This window comes from Hyaena hyaena, unplaced genomic scaffold (genome assembly GCF_003009895.1).
Source record: "Hyaena hyaena isolate Hyena2069 unplaced genomic scaffold, ASM300989v1 scaffold_431, whole genome shotgun sequence".
NCBI classification, from domain to species: Eukaryota; Metazoa; Chordata; class Mammalia; order Carnivora; family Hyaenidae; genus Hyaena; species Hyaena hyaena.
Window position 1 is genome coordinate 520058 of NW_024081055.1, and position 15342 is coordinate 535399.

The 15342-nt window shown below is 40.2% G+C and overlaps 1 protein-coding gene across 3 annotated transcripts; it reads left to right on the forward strand.

Moving 5' to 3' along the window:
- Positions 1-195: 195 nt before the first annotated feature.
- On the forward strand, positions 196-13970 carry ATG12 (autophagy related 12). Of its 3 annotated transcripts, XM_039252589.1 has the most exons (4): positions 282-476; positions 4084-4220; positions 11340-11402; positions 12217-13970. In XM_039252589.1, exons 1-4 carry the CDS (start codon positions 314-316, stop codon positions 12274-12276), a joined length of 423 nt encoding a protein of 140 aa, XP_039108520.1. In that variant the 5' UTR covers positions 282-313; the 3' UTR covers positions 12277-13970. The 3 variants fall into 3 exon arrangements, with proteins under 3 accessions (XP_039108522.1, XP_039108521.1, XP_039108520.1); XM_039252590.1 differs by lacking the exon at positions 11340-11402 and having other exon boundaries at positions 278-476; XM_039252591.1 differs by lacking the exons at positions 4084-4220; positions 12217-13970 and having other exon boundaries at positions 196-476; positions 11340-11401.
- The last annotated feature ends 1372 nt before the right edge of the window (positions 13971-15342 follow it).

Sequence of the window (15342 nt, forward strand, 5' to 3'; positions counted from 1 at the left end):
GGCGCGAAGGGAAGCGGAAACATCTCGGGCCCCGAGCCCACTTGTCAGGCGCTTGCGCGCTTGGCGGGGCGCGGGTACGTGGTTCAGTGACTCCTTCCGGGGGCTGTTGCTGTGAGAAAACCGTAGTTGTGGGTAAACAGTCAGGGCTTTGCGACAGGTTCCACATAGACGACCAACCGGCAGCTCCAATTAGCACCGTTGGGTTGGGTCTTCCCCGCCCACTCCGGAGCCTCCGTAGCGACGGCCCCGGCGTAAAGCCCGCCCTCTGCACGCGCTGCGCCACCACTTCCGCCCTCGCCTTCCACTTTGCAAGATGGCTGAGGAGCCCGAGTCGGCGCTGCAGCTACCTCCCTCAAGTACTACTGATGGCGAAGGACCTACGGAGGTCTCCCCAGAAACAGCCACTCCGGAGCCCCCTTCTTCCGCTGCAGTCTCCCCGGGAACGGAGGAACCTGCCGGCGACACCAAGAAAAAAAGTAATTTTGAGAGCAGTTTCCTTCTAGGCAGTGGCGGGAGGTTTAGAGTGCGTCCGACTAGGTCCCTGGCGGCCAATAAAGAAGCAAAACTGAGAGGGCTGGTCCCGAGCGTGGCTTTTGACCAGTCAGGAGAGAGGAAGTGTAGTTTTCGGCTTTCGAGACCTTTGAGGCGAGTCCTTCTCTAGAGAGCCATCTCTGGACCCACCTTCTCAGTGTGGTGCCGGGTACTTGGCTGCCACGGTACTTCCTACACTGCGTTCGGCTCTTGCATTCGGTTGTCAGACTGCGAGCTCGTTGAAGATGGGAGCCGAGTGGGATCTCGGTGGCTCCAGGTTCTTCATAGGGGATCTCATTATTTGATCAATGACTTATGGTGCTAGGGATGATCGGTAGCATGCCTGGATTAGAACGTACGCCTTCCGGCTGTGTCGTCGTTTTTTGTACCAACGGCGCGTGAATGTATTCCTTGTACCAAAAAAAACCCTGAAATTTGATCAAGAATACAGAATGTGCAGAAAAAACCAAAGGCATAGGGCGTCGTTTCCCCCCCGCCCCCATCAGCCTGTTTTGGAGCCTTTGTAAGCGAGTCATTTCATTGCTTGAACCCGCAGCCCTTATTGCTTGAGAATTGGTTCGCCGTTGTAAAATACGGAAAATCCTGCCGAAATCTTGTCCTTGAGCACAGTATGCAGAGTTGCAGATGAAAAAGCCCTCAAGTGAGCAATTACGGTTCGGATTGTTTGACCGTGGGCGTCAGGCAGCTTTTCTCACTCCAAGAGTTTTAAAGTTTGGGCATGGCATGTTTTTACACTTCCTGATCTCACAGCTTCTCAGTAGAACTGCGTTGGGTTGCTGTTGCTTTCGGAGAATTGACTACCCCAGCACTGTCTCCTTCTTAAGTCAGATCGCCTCTACATCTGGGGAAAACACGTGTCATTGCCACATGAGACATTAGCAGAGAAACAGAAACCTAAGATTATTTGTGTAGATAAGCACTAGAATCTTTATTGCTGAAGAATTCCGTGATTTTTTACAGATTCGTGGAATTTTTTTTTTCTTTTTGCTGGAACCAGGAACAGACTTTTCAAAGGTTCTTTTGTTTTTTGGCTTTAACAGCCTTAGTCTAAAGCTTACTGCTTGACAGTGAAGATAGCTGAGTAAAGCAGAGGCGAAAAAATAAAGGCTCACGACCCAGATATGGACTCAGTTTATATGGCATATTTTCTTTAGTCTGCATAGGTTTTTTTTTGGGGGGGGGGGGGCTTTGTTTTTCTTTAAACCACCTTTGAAAGATCATATTTTCATTTTCTGGAGTTTCTGTCTATGATGTAAAACTTAGTTGCTAACTATTTAATTTCTACCCTGAAATTGTCCCTTTTTTGAGGATCTCTTCTGATGTAAGAAGCTTCAGTATTTCCTATGATCCGCTTTGTTTTAATCTACAGAAGAATAAAGATTCTTGAAGGAATCTTTAGGAACTCTTTAGGATGATCTGGGAGAGCTTTTGAATGTACCAATGCCCTACTTCCAAAAAGATTCTCATTTAATTGACAGAGATATCTGTATTGTAAATGTTCCCCTAGTTGATTTTAATATACAGCTAGGGTTGAGAACTCTAAGCAAATCGCATTTAGAATTTTAAAAAAGAAGAAGTTAAGGTATAGTTGCAATAAGTAACTTTCCCTTTTCTAGCTTTTTGTCTTCCCACACTTCTTCCTTCAGCAGCATATATACCCCACAATATTTTCTGCTTCCCTTCACTGAAGTAGCCAGTTACAATTGAGTTGTTGATAGTCCCCAGGGAATGAGGGGAGGTATGGAAGGTGAGTCCACCAAAATCATCTGTTACCTCCCAATTCATCCTGTTTAGATGACTGAAGCTATAATTACTAAATAGAGAAAGGAAGATGAACTTTAGCAAGAATATAAGTTGTTTGTGTCCTGTGTTCTAGTGCCTTCATTCCAGGAGTAAGCTTTGAATAAATTGATTTCAATGACCTGTTGGGAATCTCCATCCATTTTTCATACCGGAGAAGTCAAGGAGGGTGTAATAGAAGAGCGCTAACTCTAGGGGGCAGCAGTACACTACTTTGCTTTCAGTGTTCCTTTTGATTGTGGATGTCTGGGGTTTTTGTTTTGTTTGTTTTAAGCAAAGTAACTTTAGGAAAAAGATTCATAGTCTTTGCGTTATTAGCATTGATATTTTGGGTTATTGAAACAATTTATCTGAAATTATCTAGTACTTTCTATCGCCTTCTATTATTTTCCTTTATTACATTCATTGTGAAAAATTTGGTGGTTACAAAAAGCACAAATAAAATCAAATGATCATCTATAATGTCTCTACTGAGGAGTAGCATGTTGGTGCATGTTTGTTTCACATTTATGTGAATAGGTGTTTGTGATGGTTTTAATGAAATCGATATCCTACTATACATGCTGTTTTATATTTAGCGTATTTTGATAACCTAGTCATACTGTTAAATGTTCTTTTATAATGTGTTTCTCTAATGGCCGCTTAATCTTAAGGTTCAGTAAGTATAAGCTGATACTGCTCTAAGTACTTTACACATATTAACTCATTTAATCCTGACAACAACCTTATGATGTAGATGATATTATCCTCCTTTTACAAATGGAGAAACTGTGGCCCAAAGAGATTAAAAAGCTTATGCATGGGCCACCTGGGTGGCTCAGTCAGTTGAGCTTCTGACTCTTGATCTTAGCTCAGGTCATGATCCCACGGATTGTGGGTTTGAGCCCTGCATCAACTCTGTGTTGAAAGCATGGAGCCTGCCTGGGGTTCTCTCACTCCCTCTCTGTCTCTGCCACTCCCCTACATGTTCTTCCTCTCTCTAAATGAATGAATGAATACATCTTTTTAAAAGAAAAGTTTATCCATATATAGATATAGATACCTAATAAGTGGCAGAGCCAGGATTTTAAATCCAGGGAGTTTAGAATGTGTGTGCTTTACTGTATTATTTAAATTCTATCAGAGAGTATAATATCCTTCATTTAACCAATCTCTTCTAAGTATTACCAAGTTTTGTTTGTTTATGTAAAAATGAATTCTTCAGCAAAGGTGAAATTCTTCTAAGTGACTCTTTTCACATCTTATATTTTCTTAGACTAGAGTCCTAGAAGTGTTATGAGTCAAAGTGTATCTTTAAGTACTTGATATATATTATCCTAATAATTCCCAGAAAATGTATATATACCATTTGCTTTCCCACCAGTAATCGTGTCTACACAGTTATTGTAATTTTGCTAGTTTGGTCTTTGAAAAAGGCCATGACATGATCTTAAAGATTTTGTCATATCTTTATTGACCAGATACTTACATTTATTCTCTTTGGAATTGCCCATTATGTCCAAATACATTCTAAAGGTCAGTTTCATGGGGAGATCTTTGTGGGACTGTAGAATCATGGGGGAAAATCCACAAAAGTTTGTTGAAAAAGAGTATCGCCTAACATTTCTGCATCTGAGACATCCCTCCAGTATCATAAATGCATAAACTGTGTGTAGATTAAAGGTTTAAGTTTTCTGAAGTCTTTTATATAACATTCTCTTTGGATGCTCAGTATTTTTTTTTCTTTAACAGTTGATGTCCTGTTGAAGGCTGTGGGAGACACCCCTATAATGAAAACAAAGAAGTGGGCTGTAGAGCGAACCCGAACCATTCAAGGACTCATTGACTTCATCAAAAAATTCCTTAAGCTTGTGGCCTCTGAACAGTTGGTATGAAAACAACAGTGATCATTTCCCCCACATACATTCATCATAGTACCCGGGCAACTGCAAATAATGGTATACCGAAGTGTTGGTGGAATTTCTGTACTTTAGTAAATTCTCTGGGGAACCCCAAAATGAAATGAATTTTAGATTTGCTTTTACAATGTGAACCACTTTTGTACCTGCTGTATTGGTAGTTTTTCTCAGTCATGAATGCCGATGCAGAAAGATCTGTCATAGAACATTAGTACAGAAAAGTTCTGGGTTTTGTGGTGGTGGTGTTGTTATTGTTTTTAATTTATTTTGCTATCAATGTTCCTTTCTTCCCAATATTCTTGAGGTAAGCAATATGGAGAAGAATATTGCTTACATGAATATTGCCAGATGTCATGGAAGAACTAAGAGAAATATCTATTTCATAATACAGTACTTTCTGGTAGCGTTTGTAAGGATTAATATTTTAAATGCCACCGGTGGTTAACTTCATATTTGACTACAGAAATTTAAATGTCTACATGCATTCGGGGTTTTTTTGTCACATGTGATAGTAATGTATGAGACACCTTTATCTGCAGATTACAATATTAGTATTAATACATACATTAATATTAGTATTAATTAATATTAGTATTAATATCTGTGAGCAGATAGGTAATTGAAGAATCACTAAAAATTTTTAAAGTACAAATTAAGGGGCGCCTGGGTAGCTCAGTCAGGTAAGTGTCCGACTTCGGCTCAGGTCATGATCTCACCATTCGTTCATGAATTCGAGCCCCACATCGGGCTCTGCTGACTAATCAGAGCCTGGAGCCTGCTTTACATTCTATGTTTCCCTTTCTCTCTGCTCCTTCCCTGCGTGTTCTCTCTCTCTCTGTCTCTCTCTCTCTCTCTCTGTCTCTTTCTCTCAAAAATAAACATTAAAAATTTAAGTTCTCATCATTAAAAATTTTTTTTAAATGCAAATTAAGAGCTCGTATGTATTAGTGTTGGGGAGGGATATAGTTACTTGTGAACTTCAGAGTGAGAATGCATAAAATGAGTGAATTAATTTATTAAAGTGGAATGTGTTGGAATATATTTCTGCCATTAAAGAGGAAGAAATGGATCTAAGAGTTTGGCTAGAAGTGGCTCTCACGAAAGGTTTATAGAAACAAAACTAAGTGCAGGGTAGGTCAATCACTATAAGCTATTTGAGACAGGAATAGCACAGAGCCAAAGATTTCCTCCAGAGGAAGTTGCCTTTGTGACCAATTAGAGTGAGTAAAGCATCTGTTTTATAAGAATGCCATATAGAATTTAATTAAATAAATGCCAAAGACAGGCAGAAGATGAGAGTGTCATCCACATGCATATAGTAGCAGAGGACCTTGTCTAGACTCAAAATCTAAACGGGAAAATTAGAGGAATGAGGACATAATATTTAAAAGAAATGAGCAGAGGCTGTCTCTATTGAGGGTGCAGCCTGAAGGGATGGTGAAATAGAAACCCAGAGGAGTACCAAATAATTAAGGCATTACTATTAGAAATTTATGAACACAAAATGAAATGATGTTGTGTTCTATGTTAATGGTAGAGTCTTGACTCTTTGTATGGCCTCTATGCAGTAATCTGAAAGGACCTGATTGATACCAGTATGTATTAGGTTGAACCATGTAAAATTACCATCATTCATTCACCCACCGTAATAAATAAAAATAGCATTCATATGGTTCAACTTTAAACCTTTGTAGTGAATCTGATTAGCTCTTCACATTTAAGCAATAGGGGGGAAAAACAGAATCATTTTGTCACTTCCTTCAATTAAAGTAAAACTCACATCTGACTTTCATCCAGCTGTACCCCACATTATTTTAAGCAAAATGGATATTATTTTAAGCCAAGTGGTATCAAAGGCATCAATGAGTTTCCAATTCCCACAAAAACATAGTTAACTAAATTGCAAAACCAAAAAACGATCATTATTTATAATAAAACTCGATGACAGGGACATCTGAGTAGCTTAGTCAGTTAAGCTTGCAACTTCGGCTTAGGTCATGATCTCACAGTTTGTGCGTTCAAGCCCCGCATCTGCTGACAGCTCAGAGCCTGGAGCCTGCTTCAGATTCTGTGTCTCCCTCTCCCCAACTTGTGCTCTGCCTCTCTCTCTCTCTCTCTCTCTCTCTCAAAAATGAGTAAACATTAAAAAAAAATTATTTTTAAAAACCTGGGGGTACCCAGGTCGTTCAGTTGGTTAAGCGTCCAGCTTCGGCCTAGATCATGATCTCACAGTTCATGAGTTCCAGCCCCATGACAGGCTCCATGCTGACAGCTCAGAGCCTGGAGCTGCTTCGGATTCTGTGTCTCCCTATCTTTCTGCCCCTCCCATATTCATGCTCTGTCTCTCTCAAAATAAATAAAAACATTTTTAAAACATTTTTTTAAAAACTGAATGAGTATCCTCATGAACCGTAAAATGCATGGTGTCAGTAAACATGCTGAAAGAAGCATGCAAGCAACAGTATTGGCATCTGACAGCCCTGAGAGAAGGAGAAGCTGAACATAGCCACAAGTGTTCCCTGGAAAGTGGAGCAAGTCCATTTAAGAATGGCAGCTGAACTTGAGAGGGTGTGGTCCTCTCCAGCGGCGGGTGATTATAAGGTACTGGCACTAAGGAGGACTGGAGGGGCTGTAGCAGTCTAGCCCCAGAGAGCTCTCAAAACACTCAGTGGGACTCCCTTGCAGGACAAGCACCCCCACTAAGGAGGAACTTCTGCAGGGGAAACAAAATTGAGCAGGGTAAGAACCTGAGAGAAGAGAGAAAGACCAGACCCAAGTAGAGAGGAATCTTGGAAAGCTCAAAGTCGAAAACAGATTATAAAAGCAAGCGACAGACAAGTACCAAGGTCAAATGCCATACAATGTTATAAGAAAATGATGACATTCCTAAAGCATGCCAGAAAGATGTGCTTGTGATAGAAGTTAATAACTTATTTCAAAATGAGCTAGAAGACATTAAGAAAAACATAATCAGCATCAGTAAAACTCAACTGAAGTGACCGCTCAGGAAAAGGTTTTAATTATAAATAAAAATTATTTCAGAAATGGAGATTTAAGTAGGAGAAACATAAGAGCAAATAACAGGTAAGGTTTAGGAAATGCTTTCCTAAATGCTTTAGGAAAGGTAGGCAAAAAAAAGCCAGTTTTTTAAACCAGAAAGAAATGGAAGGTAAAAAAGGTGGCAAGGATGCCTGGGTGGCTCAGTCAGTTGAGGGTCTGACTTCAGCTCAGGTCATGGTGTCGTGGTTCATGAGTTCGAGCCCCACATCTGACTCTGTGCTGACAGCTCAGAGCCTGGAGCTGTTTCAGATTCTGGGTCTCCCTCTCTCCCCCTCCCCTACTTGCTCTCTCTCTCTCTCTCTCTCTCTTTCAAAATAAACATTTTTAAAAAATAAGGAAAGGTGGCAAATAGTAGTGAATATATGGATAACAAATCCCTGAAAAAGCAAAGGAACAAACAAATATTTAAAACTATAAATCAAGGAAAATTTCTTTTTTTATTAGTGTTTCTAGTTATTTTTGAGAGACAGAGAGAGAGAGGGAGACACAGAATCCAGAGCAGGATCCAGGCTCTGAGGTGTTACAGAGTCTGACGCGGTGCTTGAACCCATGAGCCATGAGATCATGACCTGAGCCAAAATTGTACACTAAACCGAGTAAGCCACCCAGGCGCCCCCAAGGAAAATTTCTTTAAAAGACTTGAAACTACATATTGAAAAATTGCATGATGGGGTGCCTGGGTGGCTCAGTCGGTTAAGCGTCCGACTTTGGCTCAGGTCATGATCTCACAGTTTGTGGGTTCGAACCCCGCATCGGGCTCTGCTGACAGCTAGCTTAGAGCCTGGAGCCTGTTTCAGATTCTGTATCCCCCTCTCTCTCTGACCCTCCCCTGCTCATGCTGTCTCTCTCATTCTCTCTCAGAAATAAATAAAACAAAAAAAAAAAAAGAAAAGTTGCATGAGAATATCAACACAGAATAACAAGTACCAAGGAACATTCTGTTAAGATTGTACTATACTTGAAAGTAAAAGACAAAACTTCCTTGCACATACAAGGGGGAAGAAAGAGAACATGACTTTGAAAGAAAATTACGTATCAAGTTTTGACATCAAAGTTACAAGGAAAGAAAATGTGAGATAAGGATTTTATATGCCACAAAACTGGACTTTTAATAGGCACAAGCTATTAGCAATGTGCAGGAATTTGGAATTGTCCCCATGAACCCTTCCTACAGAAGCTACTAGAAAAAAACTCCATAATGATGAAAGACTAGTAATTTAAAAACCAAATCAATTTGCTTTTTAAATGTTTTTATTTATTTCTAAGAGAGAGAGAGAGAGAGAGAGAGCGCGCGCGCACACACAAGATACAGAATGCAAAGCAGGCTCCAGGCTCTGAGCTAGCTGTCAGTACAGAGCCCAATGCAGGGCTCAAACCCATGAAGCGTGAGATCATACCCTGAGCCAAAGTTGGACACTTAACCGACTGATCCACCCAGGCACCCCAATAACCAAATCAATTTTTAAAATAATTTTATCTTCCCAGAGTGGCTGACTGGCTGGCCTAGTCAGTTGAGCATCTGATTCTTGATTTCAGCTCATGTCATGACCCCAGGGTCGTGAGACCAAGCCCTGCATCACACTCTGTGCTGGGTGTGGAGCCTGCTTGGGATTGTCTCTCTGACCCTCTGACCCCCTCCCCTGTGTGTTCTCATGCTCTCTTTCTCTCAAATAAAATAAATACAATCTTAAGTGTTTCCTGGAGCGCCTGGGTGACTCAGTCGGTTGAGCATCCAACTTCAGCTCAAGTCATGATCCCACGGTTCGTGGGTTCAGGCCCCAGATCAGGCTCTGTGCTGACAGCTCGGAGCCTGCTTTGGATTCTGTGTCTCCCTCTCTCTGCCCCTTCCCTGTTCCGACTCTGTTTCTGTCTCTCAAAAATAAACCTTTAAAAATAAAATGTTTCTTGAAAAAAAAAGTTTTATCTTCTACAGTAGTCACATTTAACAAAAGATTGCATTTTTAACATTTTACTTTTATAGAATTTTTTTTTTTTAAGTTTATTTATTTTGAGAGAGAGTGCATGAGTCAGGGGTAGGGGCAGAAAGAGGGGAAGAGAGAGAGAATCCCAAGCAGGCTTTGTGCTGTCAGCACAGAGCCAGACACAGGCTCAGCCCCAGGAACGGTTAAGATCATGACCTGAGCCAAAACCAAGAGTCATTTAACCGACTGAGCCACCGAGGTGCCCCACTTTGCTGGAATTTTAAATTAGCTGTATTGCTGGGTTGGGTTTTTTTTATTTTATTAGTCACTTTCAGTTGCTAACTCCCATTATGGAAACCACATTGAATTCCTGTAGTGGTCTTCTCTGGCTATGCTACTGTCTCTTCAACACTGATGCTCATTACTTTTGCCCCATTTGCCTCCAAAGCCTATGTTACTCTCTTCGCCTACTTAAACCCTATTTATTTCTCAGGTATCTCCTCCAGGAACCTTCCCTGAGCTTTTTGCTAGTCTGAACTAATGCCACATCTCTATACTGTGCACCTTGTCACGTGCACATTTCCCAACCATCTACTTACCTATTTGTGCATCTGCCTCTCTGTTAGATCAAAAATTCCTTGAGGGGAGAGATCACAATAATCTCCATGGTTCCACACTTTTTGCAGTTTCTAGCATATAATAGACAGTAACTGTTTGCTGAAATAAACTTGTCGTCAAGAGCCTGTCTCCTAATTTAAAATGCACCAAGAATAAAATCTAAGTCCACTCCTACTTAAACTGCCAGGAACTAAACACAAAATATTATATCTGTATTATAGGACATTCACATTAAAGTGCACACCAGTTTCTGTTAAATTTCTGAGTGTTTGTATTAGAACATTACTCAGCCTTAGCCATGAATTGATAATCAAGCATGGACTGTTTTTAAATAATCATTAGAACTAGTGTCTATTGAGTACATGTACCAGGCACTGATCCATGATGTGTCCTGTCTCATTTTATCTTTCTCAGCACCCCCATGAAGTATAGGTACTGCTCTTTTCCACATTTGCAGACTAGGAAACAGGGTGTGAAAGGTTATTTGAATTTGGAGCCAAGATTCAAACCTGTATCTATCTCTGTAGAGCCTCTGTTCTTAATTACCACACTGGATTGCCCAAGGGGGAGACAGACAACCTTTGTCCTTGCTATAGCTGGTGATCCACGTAGAGTCTGTCACCCAACTGTTCTGATACTGTTGTTTTCTTTGAAGACCATGCTAGGCCCAGGAAATTTTAGTCTTCAGGTTTGATTACAGACAAAGGAAAATTGAATATGTTACTTGCAAATAATGTGCTTTGTTTTTTAAAAAGGAAATTATCAAAACCCACTTGACACTGTGGCCTTTTGTCTCTGTTATCTTCCGAAATGTTTTAGTGAAAACAGACAACTGAAACACTGAACAGTATATCCTTTAAAGAACACGGCTGTAAGGACATTAGGTTTCAGTGGCTTTTTGTTTTAACCTCATATGGCCGGAAGTGACTTAACAGTAGTGGCACTCCACCTGATGTTCAAAGTTTGAGAGTTTTCAAAGGTGATAAAGGTAAAAAAAAAAAAAAAAAAAAAAATTTTTTTAAGTCCAAATGTGTGGCATTTATACTCCCACCCCAAAGTGCACAAAGTAGCTCAACTACTAGATTCCTTGATACGGAGCTGTATATTGTATATGTATGGGATTTCCTTAGGAGAAAGCCTGTCTTTAAGAATGAGTAAATGGAAAAATTTATATTTCTAGGAGTTTCTTGAATAAACCTTCAAATGCTATTTGTAAAGACAGTATTTAAAGGTTTCTTAGTTATAAAAAGTTGGGAACCACATTGTAGGACCAGAAATTTTGTTACGTGTATTCACCCAGAGGAAAGACATAATTGATCTTTTAAAGCTCTCATTGGGTTGACTGATTTATTAGTATTAGAAGGAGTTTAGGGAAGCTGTTTTCACTTCTGAAGACAACTTGAAATAGCTGAATGATTGGAACCCAGGAAAGTGCAGATTCATCAGGATACCATTAAACATGAATCACCTTTTTTCTTCTTTCTCGCAGTTTATTTATGTGAATCAGTCCTTTGCACCCTCCCCAGACCAGGAGGTTGGAACTCTCTATGAGGTAAAAACATCAGTGCTTTGTTTTCTTTCCTTTATTTTTTTTTAATATATTTTTTAAGTTTATCTATTTGGGGGAGCACACCTGGGCCTGTGCACTTGCTCGTGGGGGCAGGGGCAGAGAGAGGGGGACAGAGGATCTGAAGCAGGTGCTGCACTGACAGCTCAGAACCATGAGATCATGACCTAACCGACTGAGCCTCCCAGGCACCCCAGTGCTCTGCTTTCTTAATGGAGTCTGCACATCTGTATATATTATGTGATCATTAACTGACAACGTTTTAAGAGATGATAGTCCATTCTTAGTTGGTGTGAAAGAAGAGATTACTTTCTTGTCGTCTTCTAACACTTTGAACATAGCTGGATCTCATACAGTGATGGCGGAATTAGGAAATGAATAAAATGAACAGGAGATGGCTGTGAAGTACAGTAATCCAGATCTGCCTCCCGAGGCGCTGAAAAGGAAGACGACGTAACAATGACCTTCTTACTCCCCACTCTTACGAGTTACTGGTCATAATCATTCGAGTGTGCATCGTAGCACCACTGCTAGGAAACAGTACATACCTTACAGTCAGAGATGGACAAGATAAAATGCAAGCCCAGCCATGCCTAAAATACTAGGTTTTATTCAATGTTTATGATACTGATATGTGTCCGCGAGTAACCTGGACCTGTTGAAAGGAATAGTCTTACGGAAAACTTACATGTACCAGAAGGTTTATAATATATATAACTTTTTTCGTAGTTTTATGTAGGAATATCAAAAATTGAGTTTAATATAGTGCCTTTTTTTTTTTTCCCTTTTTCTTTTGTAGTGTTTTGGCAGTGATGGTAAACTGGTCCTACACTACTGCAAATCTCAGGCCTGGGGATGAAGCAGAGGAAAGACCTTGCTACCCAAATGAGTCTTCGCAAAGGAAACAGCCTTGGAAAAAGCACTGATGCTTGTGACAAGAGACTTGTGTATGTGATCTTCCCAGCATGTTTCTACTGTGACTCCTGTTTATGCCTAAAGAAATCCATAGAGTAGATGGACTCACAAAAATGTGATTTGTACTAATACACAAATCATCATAGAAGATTGACTTTAGAGTATACCCATTACTACAGCTGTTGCTCCAAATCTGCCTCCAATGTATTGAAAAGGAGACTCAGGCTGTAGAAAGCTTCTTCGTTACCAGTTCTCAATGACTGAAATTGTTTACTTGTAGAATGAACACTCTGTCTGCTGATTTTTTTCCACTGTAAAAGTCAGTTTACTAAGGGATTCTTTTCGTGTGTGTTCAGGGAAGTTCAGTGAGGTAGGGGTTAGGCCTTTTCTTCTATACATTCAGATCTACAGTGTTAGGAAGTAATAACATGGACGGGCTGGCTTTATAGTGCACATCGTCCAGTAGGGGGCGCAGCCTAGCTGGCGGAACGATTCCAGCAGTTTGGTTTTACATTTTTTCCAGATGATAATGGAGGGAAGAAGCGGTTCCTCCTATTTTGTAGCAAACGTCTAGCGCAGAGAGCATGTGTGTTGACCCACTGGAAGGCTGCTTTAGAGAATGTGTGTGGTTTACAATTATTTTATGGGGAAACAGAAGGAATGTTACAAATTCTGGCAACTGAGTCATATAGCTCTTTAGTCCTATCATTTAATGATTGCGTCCTAATGGTTGTAACTGTAGTGTCGTTTTGTGTCTTATTTTTACAGTAATGAGTAAACCCGGGAACGTCTTTTGAGTTTTTTATAATCCGTTTTCAATCCTGAAAAGACTCAGAGAGTAACATAGCCTTGGGATTTTTGTGTATTTCATTCTGTGACTAAAAGAACCATTTTTCCTGATGCTATAAGACTGGTAATTGCTTTCAGGTGAAATACTGTATTATATCATTCTGTACTATTACGGTAATGCAGCATTTCAAAAAAGCATTCCAATAAATGAAATGGAATGTTCATACAGGAGCTAATACGTGGATGAGAATTCTGAGTGTTTATTTTCAAAGATAATTATGATTTTATCAAAAGACTTTGAACTACACTCTTGTCCCTTAAATCCCACAACGTGCTGTATGGTTAATGATCTGCCGTATATTAGCACTCAGGCATGCGAAGGAACAGTTCCATTTATAGTGATGAAATCTCTCTTCCATATTCATTCTTCCTAAGAATGAATTCTGAAGTGCCCTTATACCAGTGTCCCTGTGTCCTAAATTATGTAGTTCGGAGTTAGCGCTGGAATAGTACAGGGGGAATTAGGCAAATTTATCTGGGTAAGACTAGGTAAGAAATTTACATGTATGTTGAAAGCTGGGAAGTGTCTTATTTTCGAGTCAAATAAGTTGGATTTGGAAAAGATCTGATCTCTGACTTTATCCACTTATAGTTACTGAAGCGTGTGGATATAATTATTTATATGCATGTGTGTAGCAAAAATGTGTTTAAATTATATTAAATTTCCCGTAAGTTTTCGGATAGAATATTTACTACCTCAGCAATCAAAACTGCTTGAGTTTGACTTTGTGACATCAACTTGATTATTCTTTTTTGATCTAAATAACATTAAATCTAAGGGTAGCTAAATATGCATACCTTACTTGTTTTCATCCCTTATAACCTTGAAGAATATTTGGGGCTTTACATATTTTTCAAACCTTATTTACATTATTATCTCTTAAATCCTTACCCAAAGGATTTAATCATTCTGTGCTAACTCTGCAACAGTTAATTTTTAAGCCTGGATCTCACAAGTTACTGAGTGGCTAGAAACTAAAACACACTGCACAGATATTTTACAATTATTTGGTTTAAACTACCTTAATTATAACTGAGTCTGGGGACGGGAAGCCCGAACCTTACAGTTGCTTAAGTTTTCCATGTTTATGAGGAAATCGATGTCAGTAACTTCATGCCTTATCTTGCGCAAAGATGACCCACCGCACACAGGACATGTATCATGATGGAATATTGTGCTTCCGTCTTTGAAGCCACCAGTGCCAAGGATTTGATAATGATCCTCCACATTTAGGGTATAAGGTACGCGGAGACTTTTATCTGCAATCAAAATAAGATTTGCTACCTCGTGGAATCTACAATTTTCTAGGTGTTTCAACCCTCAAGGGACCTTAAACATCTACTCTAACCAGATCAGAAAACAAAGTGCAGACCGCTCCTTAGATTATGGGACACTAGTCAGCCAGATTCGTTTGTGTGCAGCCCAGAGCGGGAGGGTCATGGTGTCGAAGGGCTGTGAAAATGAAAATCCCCTTTCCTGCACCTTCTGCATCGTGCTCCAAAGATTATAATATAAAGGGTAAGCATCCTGCACTAGGGAAGTCAGCCACAGACCGCATCATGGAAGGGAAAGCACTCAAGTCCGCTCCGCAGCCAACCCACACTGCACTATTCCCTGTCGCCCCAACAGGCCTTGTGCTCCGTCTCCTGCATCTGTGTATGCGATCCACTTCTAGACGTGTACTGAGACCTCCCCCTCTGAAAGCCCTACCTCTCTGCCTCATTTCAGTCATAACTTTTCCTCAAAGCCTGTCTGAATCATTCAGGGCACCTCCCACCCCCCTCATCATGAGATCACTCACAGCACCTTCCACTCTTTCAGCTCTTCCTGTATGCTTTGTTATAAGCATGCGTGTATAACACCTTTCACGTTTGTCATGATGTTCAATATATTTCCTTATACATGTATAATCAGCAATTCACTATATGATACAACCTTGGATTGCGAGTCACTTGTTCAGCACATGTTCACAAGACGGGCAAGCATTTCTAATACATTTTAACTTGATAAATGATGTCTTGTGATCGAAATAGTACGAATCGCCGATGTCACATGATCACAACTGAGCCAATGGCTCTTGAAATTCACTTTTATATACAAGTGCTTAGGATGACCAGCATGTTTCTGAAATGAATTATGCTTGCAAGCCAAGGTTTTACT

Excerpts from the sequence above, each read along its gene's own strand:
- ATG12 (XM_039252589.1), top strand. The coding sequence starts at position 314 with ATGGCTGAGGAGCCCGAGTCGGCGCTGCAGCTACCTCCCTCAAGTACT. Across the intron at positions 4,221-11,339 it reads TTGTGGCCTCTGAACAGTTG|TTTATTTATGTGAATCAGTC; the intron begins GTATGAAAACAA and ends TCTTTCTCGCAG. Across the intron at positions 11,403-12,216 it reads AGGTTGGAACTCTCTATGAG|TGTTTTGGCAGTGATGGTAA; the intron begins GTAAAAACATCA and ends TTTCTTTTGTAG.